The sequence below is a fragment of the Acytostelium subglobosum genome (genome assembly GCF_000787575.1).
Source record: "Acytostelium subglobosum LB1 DNA, scaffold: scaffold22, whole genome shotgun sequence".
Lineage (NCBI taxonomy): Eukaryota > Evosea > Eumycetozoa > Acytosteliales > Acytosteliaceae > Acytostelium > Acytostelium subglobosum.
In genome coordinates, this window is record NW_012236511.1 from 464824 (window position 1) to 485475 (window position 20652).

General features: G+C 44.5%; 8 protein-coding genes across 8 annotated transcripts; 4 read left to right on the top strand and 4 right to left on the bottom strand.

Moving 5' to 3' along the window:
• Nucleotides 1-308: 308 nt before the first annotated feature.
• SAMD00019534_095010 (hypothetical protein) lies at nucleotides 309-2529 on the bottom strand (the record flags this gene model as incomplete). Its single annotated transcript, XM_012895426.1, has 3 exons — nucleotides 309-2042; nucleotides 2163-2372; nucleotides 2488-2529. 3 exons carry the CDS (start codon nucleotides 2527-2529, stop codon nucleotides 309-311), a joined length of 1986 nt encoding a protein of 661 aa, XP_012750880.1.
• A 1091-nt stretch (nucleotides 2530-3620) lies between these two features.
• On the top strand, nucleotides 3621-5117 carry SAMD00019534_095020 (hypothetical protein; the record flags this gene model as incomplete). The annotated part of the gene is made up of 1 exon (XM_012895427.1): nucleotides 3621-5117. The coding sequence occupies one exon, from the start codon at nucleotides 3621-3623 to the stop codon at nucleotides 5115-5117; it is 1497 nt and encodes a 498-aa protein (XP_012750881.1).
• Nucleotides 5118-7207: 2090 nt separating this feature from the next.
• On the top strand, nucleotides 7208-9013 carry SAMD00019534_095030 (hypothetical protein; the record flags this gene model as incomplete). Its single annotated transcript, XM_012895428.1, has 1 exon — nucleotides 7208-9013. One exon carries the CDS (start codon nucleotides 7208-7210, stop codon nucleotides 9011-9013), a length of 1806 nt encoding a protein of 601 aa, XP_012750882.1.
• A 1064-nt stretch (nucleotides 9014-10077) lies between these two features.
• Nucleotides 10078-11313, bottom strand: SAMD00019534_095040 (hypothetical protein; the record flags this gene model as incomplete). The annotated part of the gene is made up of 1 exon (XM_012895429.1): nucleotides 10078-11313. The coding sequence occupies one exon, from the start codon at nucleotides 11311-11313 to the stop codon at nucleotides 10078-10080; it is 1236 nt and encodes a 411-aa protein (XP_012750883.1).
• A 345-nt stretch (nucleotides 11314-11658) lies between these two features.
• Nucleotides 11659-13669, bottom strand: SAMD00019534_095050 (hypothetical protein; the record flags this gene model as incomplete). Its single annotated transcript, XM_012895430.1, has 2 exons — nucleotides 11659-13128; nucleotides 13193-13669. The coding sequence occupies 2 exons, from the start codon at nucleotides 13667-13669 to the stop codon at nucleotides 11659-11661; spliced, it is 1947 nt and encodes a 648-aa protein (XP_012750884.1).
• A 535-nt stretch (nucleotides 13670-14204) lies between these two features.
• On the top strand, nucleotides 14205-15594 carry SAMD00019534_095060 (hypothetical protein; the record flags this gene model as incomplete). Its single annotated transcript, XM_012895431.1, has 2 exons — nucleotides 14205-15095; nucleotides 15151-15594. 2 exons carry the CDS (start codon nucleotides 14205-14207, stop codon nucleotides 15592-15594), a joined length of 1335 nt encoding a protein of 444 aa, XP_012750885.1.
• Nucleotides 15595-15679: 85 nt separating this feature from the next.
• SAMD00019534_095070 (hypothetical protein) lies at nucleotides 15680-16297 on the bottom strand (the record flags this gene model as incomplete). Its single annotated transcript, XM_012895432.1, has 1 exon — nucleotides 15680-16297. One exon carries the CDS (start codon nucleotides 16295-16297, stop codon nucleotides 15680-15682), a length of 618 nt encoding a protein of 205 aa, XP_012750886.1.
• Nucleotides 16298-16607: 310 nt separating this feature from the next.
• On the top strand, nucleotides 16608-19935 carry SAMD00019534_095080 (hypothetical protein; the record flags this gene model as incomplete). Its single annotated transcript, XM_012895433.1, has 6 exons — nucleotides 16608-17625; nucleotides 17688-17760; nucleotides 17836-18089; nucleotides 18161-19312; nucleotides 19384-19774; nucleotides 19836-19935. The coding sequence occupies 6 exons, from the start codon at nucleotides 16608-16610 to the stop codon at nucleotides 19933-19935; spliced, it is 2988 nt and encodes a 995-aa protein (XP_012750887.1).
• Nucleotides 19936-20652: the final 717 nt, after the last annotated feature.

Here is a 20652-nt window from a genome sequence, read left to right on the forward strand (position 1 = left end):
TATGTGTACATTGTTTGTCATATCTATCTATTTTATTCTATTATCTGTATGTTAGTGTATTAGTGAATAAATGAATGACCAAACACACACTATTCAAATTATCTCTCTACTGCATTCACAAAACTTTATAATTCACTTGTTTGTCTCAAATTGTTGGCGCGAATTCTCCGCTGAGCGAGATACTTGCCACACACTAACCTCGTGGTCATCATTCAATCAATGAATCAATGAATAATTAAAAAAAGATAGATAGACACCAGTACTGGTGGAGATAATTGATTTGTTTTAACTTATATAATCGAGAATGTTTATTTCTTCTCGGTGAACTCAGCCTCGGTGGTGTTTGAATCGTTGCTTTGGTTGGTGTTGTTGGTGTTGTTGGTGTTGGATGATTGTTGTTGAGCGGAAACCTTGGCCTTGTAGGCAGTCTCAAAGGTGGCGGTGGTGAGATCGCGAACCTTCTTGACCTCAGCCTCGATGGCGCCAATGTCCTCCTTGGAGACGACCTCCTTGAGCTGGGCGAGAGCCTTCTTGATCTCCTCAGCCTGCTGTGCGTTCAAATAGTCCTTAAAGTCGACCAGATCCTTCTCGACCTGGTACAGCTGGGCCTCACCAGAGTTCTTGGCCTCAACCAACTCTCTTCTCTTCTTGTCAGCCTCGGCGTTTTGCTCGGACTCCTTGATGATTCTAGCGACGTCGTCCTTGCTGAGACCTCCTGAGGCCTGGACACGGACCTGTTGGGCCTTTCCGGTGGCCTTGTCCTTGGCGACGACCTGGAGCATACCGTTGACATCAATGTCAAAGGTGACCTCAATCTGTGGAACTCCCTTTGGCAAGGGTGGCAAACCGAACAGGGTGAATCTGGCCAGCTGCTTGTTGTCGGCGGCCATCTCTCTCTCTCCCTGGAACACCTTGATCTCGACCTCCTGTTGACCGTCCTGAGCGGTGGAGAAGACGTCGGTCTTTGATGCTGGGATGTTGGTGTTCTTCTTGATCAGACGAGTGAACACACCTCCGTAGGTCTCGATACCGAGTGAGAGTGGGGTGACATCGACCAAGACGATTCCCTTGGCGTCTCCCTTGAGCACGGATCCCTGGATGGCGGCACCGACGGCGACGGCCTCATCTGGGTTGACTCCCTTGAATGGCTCCTTGTTGAACAGGTTCTTGGCGACCTCTTGCACCTTGGGCACACGGGTCATACCTCCGACGAGGATAACCTCGTTGATGTCCTTTGGTGACATACCAGCGTCCTTCAAACAGATCTTGCATGGCTCGACGGTCTTGTTGATCAAGTTGCCGACCAACTGCTCAAACTTGGAACGGGTCAGCTTCATGTTGAAATGGAGTGGGCCAGCGGCGGTGGCGGAAATGAATGGCAAGTTGATCTCTGTCTGGAGGGTGGAGGACAGCTCGCACTTGGCCTTCTCGGCGGCCTCACGCAGACGCTGAACGGCCATGTTGTCTGAGGAGAGATCGACGTTCTTCTCCTTCTTGAACTCGCTGATCAAGTAGTTGAGCAGCTCGACATCGAAATCCTCACCTCCGAGGAAGGTGTCTCCGTTGGTGGCTCTGACCTCAAACACACCATCAACAATCTCCAGAATGGAGATATCGAACGTACCACCACCGAGATCGTACACGGCGACAGTCTTTGGCTCGTCCTGCTTGAAACCGTAGGCGAGGGCGGCGGCGGTTGGCTCGTTGATGATACGGCTGACGTTCAGACCGGCGATGGTACCGGCATCTCTGGTGGCTTGACGCTGAGCGTCGTCAAAGTAGGCGGGCACGGTGATGACGGCATCCTTGACGGTGGCGCCCAAGTTGGTCTCGGCGGTCTCCTTCATCTTGGTGAGCACCATAGCACCAGCCTCAGATGGTGAAATCTGCTTGCCCTTAACCTCCATCCAGGCATCTCCGTTTGGTCCTCTAACAATCTTGTATGGCACCATTGTCATATCCTTCTTGGTCATTGGGTCATCGAAACGACGACCAATCAGACGCTTGGTAGCAAACAATGTGTTGGCAGCGTTGGTGACCATCTATTTTGTTGTTGTAGTTGAATCCAAGTTGATTAAAGTTGTTGATTGAATATGATGTATTAGTCATTATGTTGTTTGAGTTGATGATGTGAGTTGATTGTGAATGTGTGTACAACATACCTGTCTCTTGGCTGGGAGACCAACGATTCTCTGGCCGTCGTCAGTGAAGGCGACGACGGATGGGGTAGTACGACCACCCTCAGCGTTCTCAAGAACACGAGCATCACCACCCTCCATAACGGCGACACAAGAGTTGGTAGTACCAAGATCGATACCGATGACTTGTCCTGAGATCTTGTTGTCAGAAGCATAGCTTCTCAATCCCTTGTACTGTTATTGTTTGTTGAATGATATGATTGAAGATTGATTAATGTTAGTATTCATTGTATAACATTGATGTAGTTAGAGATAGAGATAGAGATTGAGATAGAGAAGATATACATACAAAGGTAGGAGTGTGAACCTTTCTGATAGCTTGTCTGAACATCTTCTATATCTTTAAATGTATTATTATATGTTAATATAAATAATAACTGTAATGTGTAATATATAAAGTTATTGGGAGAATGTGACGATGTCTTGTCTAATGCAGCGATTTGAATGAATAAAAACGATGATATTGACACACAGGAGGATAGGAAGTCGAGTGGCGTACGTGAGAATGAGCAAATGTATTGACTGGCTACGAGTTGATGATGAAGCTGATTAAGGAGGAGTATTTCGTTGGTGTGTGTGTAAGTGTCCAGGGACCGTGAACACCATCCTTCCTCGCCTCGTTCGTTTATCTACCCCAAAATTAAAAAATTGAATTTTTAGCATCATGATTCGCTGGTTGGGCCAGTTTCCAAAACGTACTTCCAATTACACATTAGTTATCGACGAAATTTCAACCAATTCCAAAGACGAGTGGAAATTTCAAATCCCAGGCTAGTGGACAATGAATGTTCTAAGCATACACATTTGATCTTCTTCAACCGACTATACATGTCTAGATCAACAAATAACAATGTCTTTTTAAGTCAATGGTCGAATGAAAGAGTAACTAACATGAAGTCATTGGTATGTGGATCAACTGACTCAAGTGAGAATCATGACAGGACACCAAACCAACAGTCTGGCACTTTGCCCTGGTTGGGAATATTATGTTAACATAACAGATACAACAGACACAATGTTGACCCATTTCACACACACAAATATGTACACATACGATTGAATTCCGACAGAGAAGAAGAGATTGATGAACTTTCCACCCTATATTATAATAGATGACTGATGTTATTCGGACACATTTGAAATAGAGGTCGGACTCCTGTTGACATCTTTCGGTTTTGGTGTCAACAAAAAATATTATACCATCTCAAATAGATATTTTATTTCAAGTTGTCCAAATTTCCAACCATCTGGAATTACGACTTGTTATTGTTGTTGGCAAACTTGGTATTATTACTCAATATTACTCCAAGGAATAGTATGTTTGGTCTCTTTAAGTACCATCGAGATGTGGTACTTTAATTACTATTTAAGGACAATCCTGGATAACTTAACTTATCATTCATTCAATCAAATACATCAATAATGAACTTTAAATACTTTATTGTTATCTTGGCTATTGTCCAACTATCACTTATTATTGGTACCTGTGTTGGCCAAGAACAACAACTCACACAGACCACACTGTTCGTCGATCCAACATCAACAACAAACTCCACTCAAGGATGTGGTGCCACATCTACCCAAGCATGCCCCACCATCTCTGCTGCCATCGCTAGCTACTCAGTCATCATACCAGAGCCAACCAACTCACTTCTCAATATAGTCCTTGCGCCAGGTGTGTACACTCCAATGTACAACAGCACCTCCAATCAATATGGTAACGCCCAACTTGTCTTGTCCGGACTCAACGTGACCATTGGACCATCAACTCCACTTGCCCAAGGTAGCCAGGTGATCATCGACCTTCTCCAGCCAAATACCAACATTAGCAACATGTTCATAACCCTCGCTGTATCTGCTGATCAATCACCAATGACAATCGTCACACTCAGCAACCTCAACATTGTTCACGCCAACACAGTGATCAGGTCAAATAACAACAATGCCAACATCGTCTTGAACAATGTCACGATCACTGGATTCATGTCCAACTCGTCGGGTGCCATCTACCTCACGGACAATGAGCGTGGAAACATATCATCTCTCACAATCAATGGTGGATCAATCTCCAACTACACATGTGCACCATACACTACCTTGGTCAATTCATTCCAGTACAACATGGTGATCAATGATGCAGTGTTTGCCAACAACTCTGCAGCATATATAATCTATGGATACAACGCATCATTCACATTCCAAACACCAACATTCATCAATAACACAGTGACCAACAACTTGATCTACTTCAAGGACTTTGGCCGTGATCTTATCAGCACCATCACTGACGGCAACATTGCCTACAATCAGTTGGCTGGTGTAACCAACTTCAACGGACTGATCGCATCATCAGGTGGTAGTGTGAGCATCACTGGCACATTGTTTGACAGCAACAGTCATTTATACAGTTTGCTTCAAATGTCATTCGCGGACCTCACCATCCAGGGCAGCACATTCATCAGTAACGTTGTGTATGATGGTCAGGTGATTGGCGGTGAAGGATCAATCTTTGAAATGTCCGAGAGTGCAATGTTTAACAATGTTATGTTTGACTCAGTGGCAATCAACTTTAACCTGTCACATATCAGTCTGTCCAATGTGGTTTTTGGCAAACAACTTGGACCATTGGGAGTCAACAACACTGTGATCATGTGCACTCAGGGCAACATCACATTCGATCAAATCACCAACTATAACAATCAAAGTGGCAATGGTGGTCTTATGGCTTGTGGTGTCACATCACAATGTTCAATCTCTGGCGATACTCAAGTGTGCAATCATGAACCTGATCAACACAAAGGTCTAAGTGGAGGTGCAATCGCTGGTATTGTATTTGGTACACTAATTGGAGTAGCAGCAATAGCCGTCATCATAGTGCTAATACACAAGAGAAGAAGGAATCAATACAATTCAATCTAGTGTTAGTTAGTACTTTTATAAAAATATATTCAATCAAATACATAATAAATAATTTTAAATGTTTGATTCAAAAACGAAATTCGGGTCTGATCAAAAGAAATATCTTTTTTTTTCGTCGCATCTTAATCTTAGGCTCAAGGCGATCAAAATATCTTCAATGGCTCCCTCGATATTGGTCATTATTTTGAAATAGATACTTATAATGTCACAAACTAATATAAAAATAATAATAACAACCTTCTTCTTGTTGTTTGTCAACTACAACAACAACATTGTTGGAGCTCAACAAGTCACTTTGACATCACTCTATGTTGACCCAACTTCAACAAATAATTCATTGATTTGTGGACTTGATCAAACATCCAACCAAGCATGTCCAAACATCTTATCAGCATTTAAAAGTTATCAAACTCTCTATCCCAATCCCATCAACTCTGCTCTAAACATATTATTATCAAGTGGATTATATACCAATGCCCAACTTGGTAACACCAACTTTGACCCATATTCCTATAACATTACAATCAGTCCAGCAACACCCGGAGACAATGTAACAATCAATCTTGGATTTAACTCAAGTGATATTACACCCTTCATTTATATCTATCCAACAATGTACTACAACAACACCTTCCTTCCAACAAACATTACTCTTAGCAATCTTACATTTATCAATGGACAACAATCAGTAGTAGTTTCAACCTTACCCAACACCAATATTGTATTGAATAATGTTAATATGTTCAACTTTAGTTTTATTAATATTAACAAGATTGCATCATTAATATCTGTAAAGTCCAACAGGACATCTTTGACAATCAAAGGAGGATTGATAACTAATTGTTCTTGTAGCCTATCACCACTTATAAGCAGTTTTCAATCATATGTGGATATTGATGGTGTTTCATTTACAAACAATCAAGTATCATATTTATTATACTCTTATATTTATTCTAGATTATTTATAAGTAATACAACATTCTATAATAATCAAATTAATTATAATATTATATTATTGGAGACTGTGGATCATGATGAACAACCAGCTGTATTCATATCATATAGTAGATTCAGTTTAAACAATATGACATCAGTGTACTTAAATGCATTGATAAGATGTAGTTATGTAGAGTTGGATATTATTGGATCAATGTTTGATGGCAACACCAACATGGAAAATTTAATCTATACTGACTTTTCGAATGTAACAGTCTATGGATCAACATTCAATGATAACCAAGTGTCACAAGATGGTCATTTGTTATTGGGTGCCTACTCCAACTTGGTATTGTCAACAAGTTCATTCACCAACAATACCAACTTTAAAGAACCTATGTTATTGTATGTCTACTCAAACCTGCTGCTCACAAACATTGTGTTCAATAAGGTTCAAGGTCCAACATCAAACAATCTGATCCAATGTAGCCAAGGAAGCATTACATTCAAACAAGTGGTGGATAACAATGGTGATAATGACAATCTGATGTTATGTGGAGCAACTGACCAGTGTTCGATTCATGGTGATGACGATCAAGTGTGTAAGAGCAAAAAGAAAAGTGAGCGAATCGAAAAGATGATTGGAATAGTTGTTGGAGCAATGGTTGGCATCATTGCCATCTCCTTCATCGTGTTCATTATAGTTAATAGGATCAGGAAAAGAAGACATTATATTGCATTATAAACTTTCAATCTGATTGCAAACTGTTGTGCCCAACAATCACCCACAAGTTCGTCCACACCAATCATTGGGAACATGATCATGACTAATCATTAACCCAACAGCCGCAAATCATGAGTCTGAATGTCGAACAGTCACCTCGTCTAAATGTCTTGCAGAAATGTATCGATCTGAGTGCCATCGGTGTCGACCAATCGTGTTTGTACTAATCGATCAGGGCTCATTATCGCAAGTGATCAGTGATGTTGGGCGATAATGATGTAATTTGATTGAATGAATGATCAGAAGAGCGTTAAACTGATCAGAACATACTCATAAAGTAGTGATCTTGAATCACTCAATCAATCAGAGTCACATACATAATCAATCATATAATCAATCAATCAATCGATAATAATCAATCAAAGAAAAAATGACCTCCTTACAAGACTGGATGGGCAAGTTCAACTCTGCCGAGGTGATGCCAACCTATGTTACTTTGTACAACAACAACGATCCCCAAATCAAAGACCTAGTGATGGCCACGGTTGGAAATTACCTGGAGATGATCAATGAGATACCAAGAGACCGTAACAAGGCTTACAACTGGGCCTCTGCTCCATGCATTGAAGTTAACAACGACAACACCATCTGTATCAGCTGGTACGAGCGTGAAATGCAGGGTAACATCGACGTCAGTCCTGACAAGGTCTACAAGGAGACCAGCAAGAAGCACTACATCAACGGCCTGGATAACAGCAACCGCTATTGTTCAGACAACATGGTCACCGTGTTCAACAGATCCGTGCAGAAGCAACCAATCCGCTTCCAGGTCCGTGAGGATGGCCGATTCCAGGACATGACTAGTCCAGGTGAGGTCTTCATGAACCCAGTCTATAATGGTAGCAAGGTGTATGCTGGCACCGGAAACGCGGGCTACCTTGTGTGCAGATGGGTGGAGCCACGCAACATTCCCCACCCTGCCACCGACAGTGATCCATGGCACAGAAAGAGGATGAGGGCATCCAGATCTTTGACCATTGCCGATGCCGGACTCATCTTCACCACCCTCGCAGCCTATGGAGTTGCCATCGAGATGATTGACATGAACCGTGACGGTGTGTTTGACAGAAATGAGGTTACTCAGGCTCTCATCCGTGCCAACATCCCCGCAGACCGTGCAGTCCAAGTGTCCACCAATTTGTTTGCCCAATTGTCCCTTGACCAGCCAGGCGATATCATCCGAGCAGTCGACATCACCAACTACCTTCAGAACTATGCATATCTCCCACCAGGCCAAGGACCTCCATTTGTACCTACTCCCCAGCAGCCCTTCCAACCTCAGCAGCCACAACAGGGTCTTTCTCAAACCGAGGCCATGATGATCCAAGGATTTGTTACCAACTGGGGAGGCAGTCTCCAAACCACCGACACGAACAGAGATGGCATGATTGATAGAAATGAGATGATCCAGTTACTCGTTCGCGCCAACTCACCCTACGATGTCGCCAGCCAGATGGTCAACAGGATCTTTGCAGCACTCGACCGTGATAACAATGGAGTGATCAACTTCACCGACATCCAACAGTACAGCCAGAACCCATCTGCATTCCCTCAACAACCTCAGCAGCCACAACAGCCACAGCAGCCTTACCAGCCCCAACAGGGCTTGTCTCAAACCGAGACCATGATGATCCAGGGTTTTGTTACCAACTGGGGAGCCAGTCTCCAGACCACCGACTTGAACAAAGATGGCATGATCGACAGGAACGAGATGATCCAGGTACTTGTTCGTGCCAACACACCCTATGACGTCGCCAACCAGATGGTCAACAGGATCTTTACTGCACTCGACCGTGATAACAATGGAGTGATCAACTTCACTGACATCCAACTCTACAGCCAGAATCCATCTGCATTCCCCCAACAGCCACAACAATTCCAGCCCCAACAGCCACAGTTCCAACCCCAGCCCCAAAGAGCAGCCGTTCCCCAAGCCCCTGTGGTTCTAAATGCTGCTGATGTTCAGGGAACGATTCAAAGCTTCAAGACCAACTTTGGTGCAATGCTCGCCAAGGTTGATGCCAACAAGGATGGAACGATTGACAGACAAGAGTTGTGTAACGCCCTTGCCGATGGAGGAGTTCCATTCAACCAAGCGATGATGGCCATGAAGCAAATATTCCTAGCCTTGGACAAGGACGCAAATGGAGTGATAAACATCAACGACCTTCGTTAATCAACTGTTAACTCATTCAAAGTAATAATAAAGACGAATAAATGATACATGATTTCCAAATGAACAAACCCTTTCTCCTAGCTACAGGGAGAAGAACAGGTTAAAAGAATAGAATAGAATAAGAGACTTGTTAAGGTAAAGATAAATGATTATAATTTATTACAATGTACACTAAACAGAGTGTTGATGACTAACAACAATAACAACAACAGTAATCAAACAAACACCAACTCCTCTTACCTCTCTACTATCCACTCATACTCCACCACAATATACTCCACTCTATTCTCTATCCATCAGAACTCCACACCATGATTGTTCGCCTTGAGAGAGGCGGCAAGTGACGCGTCATTATATCCAAGACAAGTGAGGGATGTCAGGATACTAGCACCAAGGGGCGTGGGGAAAGAAGGGGTATGATCAGTTATCACTTGTCGTGCAAAGGTGTCAACAAGATTGGAACTAACTTAACACAAAGAGATTGCAAGTACATGCAAGAGACAGGGCGGGCACGGGAGCTTTGGGCCAGGATGATGGTCGTGGACAACCGGACTATGAGGTTGTTGGGGAGAGATGTATGGTTAGAAGTAAGTGTCGCGCTGGACGTGATGTATACTCCACCAAACTCCCATTGTCGTTGGGGGAGCTTGAGTTGTGTTGCTTGTTTAATTCTCTGTGCTTAAGATATACTGGGTAATTTAGTTGAACATTAAAGTGCGAGTGAGCATGAATGGATGACCACATTACCCGTGACGATTATATGCGTGTGCATTTGAATGCCAGCAGAGTCGGCCGCAGCTGACGATGAGCCAGGGGACGGTTAACAGCGGGGGAGAGTTGGGACTGGTCGGATGACCTTCTGGTATGAATTCCACATTCATCCATAGACAAAGGATCCGGGCGGTCTTGGTAGGTTGGTAGTTATGGGTTTGGGTTGGAGCTTGGGGTTGGGGTTGGGGTTGGGTTGCCTTGTGGTGCATGGTAAGCAAGGACGAGGTACTGGCGCGAGTGGGGGATACTGTACAGTGTGCCAGAGGGATGTCTTGACGGGGCGCGGGATTTGCTTAACATTGGAAGACGGAGAGATCGTTGACACGGGACAGTTCGGTCATGACGTTGGGGAACATTGTGGCATTACAGCTGCCAGAGATGCTGTTGAAATCTAGATTTACATCTAAATAAGAAGATGGTGAATAAGTGTTCAACTGTTGCGTATTATAGGCAGTCTCTGTGTATCCGCTATGATCATCAGCAGTGACTGCTGAATAATTGGATGCGGGCATTACCTGTTCATTAAAAAGTGAGAAGTCAGTGGGGATGGCGACCAATTGCGATTGTTGTTGATAGCTATCTACTGGAAGGCATGTGTTGTTGATGTTGTTGTGCTGTTGTTGGCAGGTTTCATCCATGTTGTTGTTGTCGTCATAGTTGAATGAGCACTGATCCTGGCTGAACGACTCGATTGATGGTGTGTGCACGTGAGGGAAGATGCCAATGTCGTCCGAGGCGACCGATGAGTCGGCTGGTGATGAGGGCGAATACATTGGGAGGGAGCATGGAGAGGAGGGCATTGAAGAGGAGGTGTCATTGTGCACGGTGATGAGTGTGTTGAGGCCCTTGGTGAGGGTGTTGACTTGGTTGAGCAGCATGACATTCTGCTTGTAGAGCAAGGTGATCAGCTCTCTATCCTTCTTCTGCTGAGACTTGAGCTTCTTTAGGCTCTTGGACATGGTCTCTGAGACGGCTGGCTCAGTCTCCATGGACTTTCTCTTGTTGCTTGTCTTGGCTGGGACAATGTCCTGCATCTCTGGTGAGTTGGGCACCATCAATGGTGAAGAGGCTGGTTGCTGAACCTTCTTGGTCCTCTTCTTTGACTCGACCACCAACTTTGACACACACTTTATCGACTTGGTCACAAGACGGTGACCGTTGAACTCTACTGACACTCTGAAACAGTTGTTCTCGTGCTTGGACGACAAGACATGGAGACGAGTCTCGATTGTCATTGAGCGATCCTTTAAGTAGACGTTGTAGTCGAGTGGCTTTGTCTTTCTGTAGGTGACACCTTGGTTGCTATCGGCACCTGTGTTGTCGTCATAGACCAACTGCAGGTTGACATCATCCTTTGAGAACCTCTTTGCATCGAATGAGAAGTCTGCACCGGCAACCACATTCAATACGATCAAGAATGGTGTATTCTTGACAACTACATCCAAATCGCTATCAGCCTCACGATTCGTGTCCTGTAGTTGTATATTGAACTGTTTGTTGTTGTTATTTTGTTGTTGTTGCTTTGCCATTATTATTTAGTTTAATTGATTAATATGTTTTTGTTATTTTTTTGTAATGGTTTGTATTGTAGAAACTATAACAATAATAATAATAACTTAGTTATTATGTGTATGTATGGAATAATATTATTTGTATGAATGTTGTATTGTTGAAATGAACGTCTATTGATGAAGAGTGCTCACACAATATTGTTTGTGTTTTTTTCAATTCAAGTGTGACAAACGAACTTTCTTCAATGGATTTGAATACACACAGCGAGTTTCATCGATGTATTGGTGTTGTGTGTGAGGAAATAATTGGGAAACCCACAGATCTGAGGGTTGCACAAGAACACTCACTTCACCGCGAGGGTCTCAGAGGTAGTTGTCAGTCTGATGCTTAAGCTCAATGAGGAACTGGTCAATGGTCAAGGTCTTTTGCTCACTGGTGTCACGGTGACGAATGCTAATGGTCTGGTTGTCTTGCTCTTCCTTGCCTATCACTATCATATAGTTGTAGCGATCGGTGATGGCATCGCGTAACTTCTTCTTGATTGTTTTGTCTGATACATCAATGTCAACGTGATAGCCTGCGTCGAATAGACGGTCTCGGACGGTCTGTGCGTATTGATCGTATGGTCCGCTGGTCACTGACGCCACAAACACCTGTCGTGGTGATATCCAGAATGGCCACTTGCCCTTGGTATGCTCGATGAGGATTGCCATCATACGTTCGGTCGAGCCAAAGATTGCTCGATGTACCATCACGGGTCTCTCAGCAACACCCTGTTCACTGGCATACTCTAGTTTGAATCTAATGGGAAGTTGGAAATCCAGTTGGATCGTGGCGCATTGATGTGATTTTCCATTGGCATCCTTTATGTGGATGTCGATCTTGGGGCCGTAGAAGGCGCCATCGCCTGGGTTCATGCGCCAGGCGCCCGGACTAAACTCGTTGAGTACTGACTCGAGTGACTGCTCGGCAGCGTCCCAAACGGCAACATCACCCAGGAATGGTGTTGGACGCGTAGACAACTCCAACGAGAAGGTGAAGCCAAAGATTCCATATACATGCTGCATAAAGTCCAGACAGGCTTTGATCTCTGAGCGTATCTGAGCAGTCGTGCAAAAGATATGGGCGTCATCCTGTTGGAAGCGACGGACACGTGTGAGTCCTGTGAGCGAGCCATGCGTCTCATTACGATGCAACACGCCAAAGTCGGCAATGCGCAGTGGCAGCTCCTTGTAGGAGCGGGCGCGATGTGAGAACATAAGACAGTGGCCTGGACAGTTCATTGGCTTGAGCGAGTAGTTGGTGTGGTCGCATTGGAATGAGAACATGTTGTCCTTGTAGTTCTGCCAATGTCCAGAGGTCTCCCACAGACGTTGACTGTAGATGTTGGGCGTGATCACCTCCTCGTAGCCGCGCTTGCGATACTCACTGCGCAGGAATGAGTGAAGGCGGTTGTATATGCGCGTGCCAAGTGGCAGGAAGAAGCAGGAGCCTGGGCTGTAGGGGTGGAAGAAGAACAGCTGTTGGTCGCGTCCAATGTGTCGATGGTCAAGTTGTGCGGCCTGGTGTTGGAGGTCTTTCCACGCAGTCATCTGTTCTTTGTCGGGGAATGACACGCCGACCAAACGTTGCAGTGATGCCATGGTTGGTATGGTTCCGACAACACTAGAATTACGCACCAAGTCAAAGGCCTTGATATGGCCACTGGATGGCATTGTGGGGAGTCCAACATCCAAAGTCACAAAGCCATCAAAGTCAACGACATTAACATATTCATGTTTCTTTCCATCCTCCATCATTGTATTCAATTGTTGAGTGTAGTATATGTTATCCTGTTTGTTGGATGTGGATTAGTATCTGGATGGAACTATTCCATCAATCAATCGACCAACATACTTTGAACATATTGAGTGCCTCTTGAATGGTCAATTGACGTGTTGTGAATGGTTTGTCTGATTGGATAAGCTTGGACATGATGGTGTGGATGCTCTTGATGTCGGCCTCGTTAATGGTCCTGTCTGCGGGAAGGTACATGTCAATGTGACAGCCATCGTGAAGTGCATTGTTGGTGAGTGTGCTGGTGTGAGCAGTGACAATGGCACCTTCACCAAAGTGGATGAGCGCTGATCTTGCCATGATGATGGATGTTGTCCACCAGAAGCATCGCTTGGCATCATCATTGTCAAAGTCGAGCAATGTCAATGAGGAGATGTCTTTGATTGGCTTGTTGATGGCGGACAATTGACCATTGACCAGAGCGACCACCACACGACTAGCCAATCCCTTTGATATCGAACGAGCCACTGAGTATGGTGTAGTTGTAGCGGGATCACATTCTATCTTTCGTCCATCTGGAAGTGTGACCTCAACCATATTGTTGTTGTTGCTGTTGTTTGAGTAATGTCTTGAAGCAGTGACATGATGTGGATCACTACAAGTGAGTGAGTGATTATGATCATTCGAATGAGAATGAATATATCTTTGTCCACTAATTGAAGAGTTATTATTGTTGATGTTATGATTGATCAACAAGTTTGAACATGATCCATGATTCGTGATTGATGGGTATCTGATCAACATCAATGATCTGACACTATGTCTGCTGACACCTTGACGAGTGATGGCAAACATAGTTAACTGTCTGTCTGTGTATGTTCGTATCTATATGTTAATGATCTGACACTGATTGATTGAGTGATGCCCTGTCTTATCATCAGGACATAGAGGTCATCAACTCGTCAACAAAAGTTCATCAAACCACACAGATCATTTTGCATCTTCATTTGACTTCGCGCCAACTCACAAACACACATATACAGTTAGATTATCTGTATACATTCAGTTTGTGATCTTCAATCAATCAACTGTAGATAGATATTACTATTATATATATGTTAATTTAGTTATAATGTCATCACCAGCAGGCAATGCATCGACACCGGTGCTGAATAAAGCACCAGCTTCACCACCTACAGTGGCTACACCTCCTACTACATCGATCGAACAGGCTGTTGACTCGTTGTTCAGGAAGAACTCTTCGATGGGTGGTCTGTTCTCATCCCCGCCACAGGGTGCTACAAATACACCACCCATCTCTGGACTGGCCGGTGCTAATCTGTCGCTGGGCAGTCTCAATCCATCAACTCCACCAATAATGACAAAGGTGGCCACACCTACTACAACGACAGCAGCAGCAACAGGAGTAGTGACGACACCAACAGCAGTATCGACACCGCCAGCAGCGACGACATCATCAGCAGCAACAGGAGTAGTGGCTACACCAATGGGCAACATGATCCCAATGCAGCCAATGCCAATGACAACGACAGTGCCCACAATGCAACCAATGCCAATATCAACTGTGCAACCGATGGATATGTCAACATCTGCTGCGAATGTGACCTCTACATCATCAACTACACAGACACCTGCACCATCAGTAACAACTTCAATGACCACAACATCAACCAGGAGTGAGGAGAAATCGTCATCAAAGAGCGAGGATAAATCATCAAAGAGCGAGGATAAATCATCATCATCATCAAAGACATCATCAGAGGAGAAAGCACAGAGAGACAAGGATCGCAGAGAGCGTGATAAAGAGCGAAGAGAGAGGGAGAGAGAGGCAAAGGAGCGCGAAAAGGAGGCAGCCAAAGAGAAGGAGGCGGCCAAGGAGCGTGAGCTCAAGGAGAAGGAGGGTATGAAGGACTTCGAGCAAGAGATACTGGGCAAGAGAAAGCTGAGTGAGCTGCTGAATCAGATATCAGCCACTGAGAGGATGGATGAAGAAGTAGAAGAGGTATGTTATAGAGTCATGATCAGTCAATCAGGAATCTAACATTCTCCTTTTGTAGATATTGTCTGTATTGGCCGATGACTTTGTAGAGTCTGTCGTATCATTTGCTTGCACACTGGCCAAGCATCGCAACTCAAACTCACTGGAGGTGAAGGATCTTCAGTGTCACCTGGAGAGGAATTGGAATATTAGAGTGCCAGGCTTTGCTGTGCCCGATGGTGGCGGCAAGTCATACAAGAAGCAGAACATACCAGAGAATCACAAACTGCGACTGCAGCTGATGAGAAAGTCCATACTGACTCAGAACAAGAAGCATGCCACTGCCCATCCACAACAGCAGCAGCAACAGACATCAGCGGCCACCAACACAGCAACTACTTCCGCATCATCAGCAGCAGCGACATCAACAACTACCACATCATCTGCCGCCTCTACATCGGTACCACCACCAAACTCAACGTCGACGACGACAACAACCACATCAGCAACAGCGCCCTCATGATTATGATTGATGACAGGTGATATGTGAGATGTAAAGTAAACTACTCGGGGACTAATTGGATAGTCTAGACGAAGGCTGTAAGGTCTTAGAACTTGATTGTGTTCTTATTCTTTAAGTAGTCCGATGAAGCTGGCCTCGCCTTTGTTGGCTTTGCCTTCTTGTCGTCATCCTCGTTATTCTTATTACGATCGCTAGTCTTCTTCTTCTTCTTCTCGTCTGTTGTTGAGTCTTCCTCATCTTCATTGTTGTTCCTCAGCTTCTTGCTTCGTGGCTCCCTTGGCTCCTTTGGTTCCTTTGGTGGCTTGGGCTCATCTTCAATCTCCTTAAGGTCAGCTTTACTGAATCCAAAGCGCTTGGCATCCTCGAAGGAGATAAAGTCGGGCATCTCGACACGACCCTTGGCATCCTTTGGCAGGGTGGTAGCCATCTCTTCAGTGAGCTCGATCACCTTTGTTGGCAGGGTTTTCAGGTCGATACCCTCCAGTACACTCTTTGTATCGATCATTGATTCATCAAAGTCATCATCATCGTCCTCGTCCAACTCCTCAATGGCCTCTTCCTTTTCAATCTTGCTTGTCTTCTTTGTTGTCTGTTTCTTCTTTGTCTGTTTCTGTTGTGCAAGTTCAGTTGTTGTTTCTTCTTGGACACTATCATCATCACCATGTCTCTGTGCAGATTCCTTTCTCTCCTCTCTCTTCTTCATATTGGTAACATCTTGTTTATGAGTGAATGAACTCCTCTTTGTGAACTCATGTTGGGACTTGCTATAATATCTTTGTGTTGTTGATGTAATACCAACAACAAGTCTATTGATTGATGGTGTATAATGTTGTTGTTGACCAATCAACATTAATGGTCTTATCATTGTTCCATGTTTGAACATTCTTATTATCTCTTTAGCTTTGTTGTTGGAGTTCGAAAGTGTTTTGAAGCCTGGGATCTTCACACCTATCATTCAATCAATCAAACACTTTGTGCAACATGAACATATAGATACATACAGAGAGAAGAGGATGTTTAAGAAGTCAGATCAACCATCTAAAGACAAGTCGGCTACAGCTGCACCACCAACACCAACGTCAACGACGACACCAACCAAAGTAGATCTAAAGAAAGAGAAGAAGGAGAAAGAGAAAGATGAGAAACGTGAGAAAGATAGAGAAAAGATAGAGAGGAAGGAGAAGGAGAGACAGGATAGGAGAGCCGCAAAGGAGGCAAGAGCACTGGCAAAGCTTGAGAAGAAACAGGCTTCAAAGGATAGGAAGGGCGGACGTGAGAGATCAAACAGCGACCTGAGTGTCGATGACACAGACACAGATGACACAGACTCTATAAGTGATCTGTCAAGCTCACTCGATCGCACTGGCCCGCTCGGTCTTGGAGGCTCGCTCACCACATCCACTGGACGCGCAGAGGCTGCCGCCTCGGGCAAGGAGCTCAACATCAACCTGAGCGTCTCAAACAAGGCTGCCAATCAATCTTCGAGCGAGTCGGCAGCTGCCGCATCGAGGTTGTACATGGATGGAGAGGCCTTCTCATCAGAGAATTTCTTGATCGCCCTCACAGACACTGATCACTTGGGCCCAGCCATCAAGTCGGTCTTTGAGCTGGGCAAGCAGAACGATGTCATTGACAGTCTCAACGAGTACATTGGCAACAAGGAGCGCGACATTGAGAAGATCTGTGGTGACAACCATGAAGGCTTCATCAACTCAGTCACATCATTCCTCAGTCTCAAGCAGGATAACCTGGCTCTGAAGCAATCAGTCATACATCTAAACTATGAGATACAGGAGATTGGTGGCAGATATGTGACCAAGGCCGAGGAGATGTTGGCATGCAAGCGCACCAAAGACAACATACGCAAGACAAAGGAGATATTGAACAACTGTCAGTATGCCATACAGTTGGGTATGAAGATCGAGGAGTACGTCAAGAACAAGAGATACTACCATGCCATCAAACATATGGATCAGTTACACAACGTCTATCTAAAGAGACTGGCCGACTTCCAATTCGCAAGGAACATGGGTAAGTATTTGTTTGATTGATTGATTGATCGTCCACTCATACATACTTACACGCTCCAATAGACGCCAACATTCCTATCATCAAGGAGAACATCAAGAAGCTTGTAAAGGATGAGTTCAATACATGGATGGTCGAGTATGTATTCGATCAGATCACTTTGGACCAAGTCGATGATACTCACACGCACTGACACTCAATCATCATAAACAGTATCAAGGAGAGATCAGCAAAGATTGGTAGATTTGGTATGATTCAATCGGCCAAACGATTGGAGAAAGAGAGAGAGATCAATCCACTAAAGATGAGGACATCATTTGGAGAGAGCGAGGCAGTTTGGGATAGAATCCTTGGACTTCCATCCAAGGACAACACTAGTGCCATTGGACTACTGTCACCAAATCAGCAAATAGGCTCACCATCATTCGTCAGCTATAGTGACATAGAGAAGGATGATCTTATAATGCGTAAGTCATACACACCTTGGGAGTGCACAATTGGTATTGACCGATCAATCAATCAATCTATCACCTTATAGGCTCACCTTTTGATGAGGTCAACATTGACTTCCATCCATTGTATCAATGTCTGTTCATTTACAGTAGTCTGGGACTGATGGAGGAGTTCCAGGGATACTACACACTCAATCGTATGCTGCAGTTCCAGATGGTCATTCAACCAAAGGAGCATGGACAGGTATGGGAGTCATTCCTGCAACAGATTGCAGGCTACTTCATGGTGGAGAGCATGGTGATCGACACCACCCATCCACATCTCTCAAAGACTGCCATTAATGAGTGCTGGAACACTGCTTTGGTCAAGATCACATCGGTGCTGCAGGAGCTGTTCACGCACTGTCACGACACACGCTCGCTCATCTCATTCAAGAAGTTCGTGCTGGTCTTCACCAACACGCTCTCACTCTATGGCTACCACGTGCAACCGCTACTCTACATGCTCGACACGATGAAGGAGAAGTACTGTCAGTTCGCCATCGTCGAGGGTGTGGAGATGTTCACCAAGATCCTCGAGTCCGAGTCCAACGTCACACTGTACGTCGAGACGCCAGAGGAGTATCGCAATCTGATCCTGGCCAACAATCTCGATCCAGACTTTGGAAAGAGCACATCGACAGACAACAGCGACGACAATGACGAGCAGCAACAGACTCCCGCCGTGGACGACGAATCCCTGGCCAAGATGCTGCCCAAGGCATTCCCATTCTCCAAGCTGGTGCCCCAGTTCTACACGTTACTCAAGCGATTCATATCAGAGTTCTACGAGTTTACATCACAGCTGAGCGAGAACGAGGACTTTATCATCCGATCGACAGACACACTCATCAGAAAGATCAACGATACACTATACAACTTCCTCACAATGTCCAGCGCTGTGCCACAGGTGATTCAGCTGGTGGTAAATCTCAAGCATCTGTTGGTGGCCTGTCAGTTCTTCAAGGACTATCTCAACTCATTGATTCTGGGCGACAACAAGACTGCAGATGTCAATCTCACCTCATCGAACAGGGTAGCACTGTCATCATCCAACCTACTCTACACCACCAAGGGTCTAGGTGAGAAGCACATCATAGCACTATGTGAGCGCAAGATTGATGATCTCATGTCATCATCAGCCAACATCAACTGGTCACCAGTTGCATCAGATGATCGTCCAAGAGACTACATTGAAGGTAAAGTGATACTCACCGCTCACTCAACCTGGAACCATTCCACTAACTCAATCTATCAATCAAATATTTAGATGTTGTAACATACCTCGAGTTCACATTGCCATTTGTACAGCCACTGTCTCCACAACTACGTGAGGACTTTATTACAAAGGCATTCAAGAGGATATCGGAGCTGTTGACGACAATGATACATAGCGACTCTTTGAAGAAGTTTAATATGAGTGGTGTCAAGTGCTTCAACGCCGATTTGAAGCAGATCGAGGAGTTTGCCAGGAGAAAGGCCGATGAGAAGGAGAGGACGGCAACGTCCAGCAGAGATCTGGTTGGATCATTCTACGAGTTGAGACAAACTGTCAACCTACTTCTGGCTGAGAATCCAGAGGAGTTTGGAGATATCAAGATCAGGGCCAAACATTACAATCTGATCACCAATATCCATGACCTCATAATATTGTTCCAAAAGTATGTTATAACATTGATTACAAACAGTGAGCTGTGGACCGTACTGACCATCCAACAACAGGTATAAAGAAGAGTCCAAAGGCTTTACAACGCCCAAGGAGCAAAAGGACAGAAATAATAAGATAGCAAATGCGATCAAGAAGTTTAAGGAAATGGTGTAATATATTATATAAACATGTCAAGTGCTCCAGATAGATAGATAGATTAGAGATGTCCACTCATGTACCTGAGTTTGAAACGATCACGTGACAGACCAACACACTCGATCCAGAAACTGATCTTAAAGGTTGTGTGGTGTCGTCGACAGTTGCAAAAGTTAATTAATCGGGGTGGGTTCATTCATTAGTTGTCTCAGCAAACAACTTGTTATTACTTATATACTTATATATTTATAACATATATAATATATAGATAGAGATGGAGAGCACAGCAGTAGTTGAAGAGCAAGTTGTTGTTGATGCTTCAGTGACCTCAACAACAACAACAACAACAATGGTTGACGATGACAACTCTGCTCAATCAAAGTCACAAGGGGATGATCAACAGCAACAATCACAAGAGGAGGAGCAGCAGAGTGATACAACTACAACTACAACTGTTGTATCAGAGAGCAATGATGATGGTGATGATCAACAAAATGAAGACAAGAGCAATAATAATATAAATCAGGTGACAGAGGAACAGCCAACTGAAGATAATGAGGTCACGGCCACAGAACAATCAACTGAAGTAGCTGCTGATACTGTCGCTGAGGTAGAGGATGATAAGGAGGATAAGGATGCAGTTGAGGAGGAGGAGGAAGAGGAGGATGATGAAGATAAGCAAAAGAAGAGCAGCAGAAAGAAGGACAAGAAGGAAAGGAGGGAGAGAAGACAAAG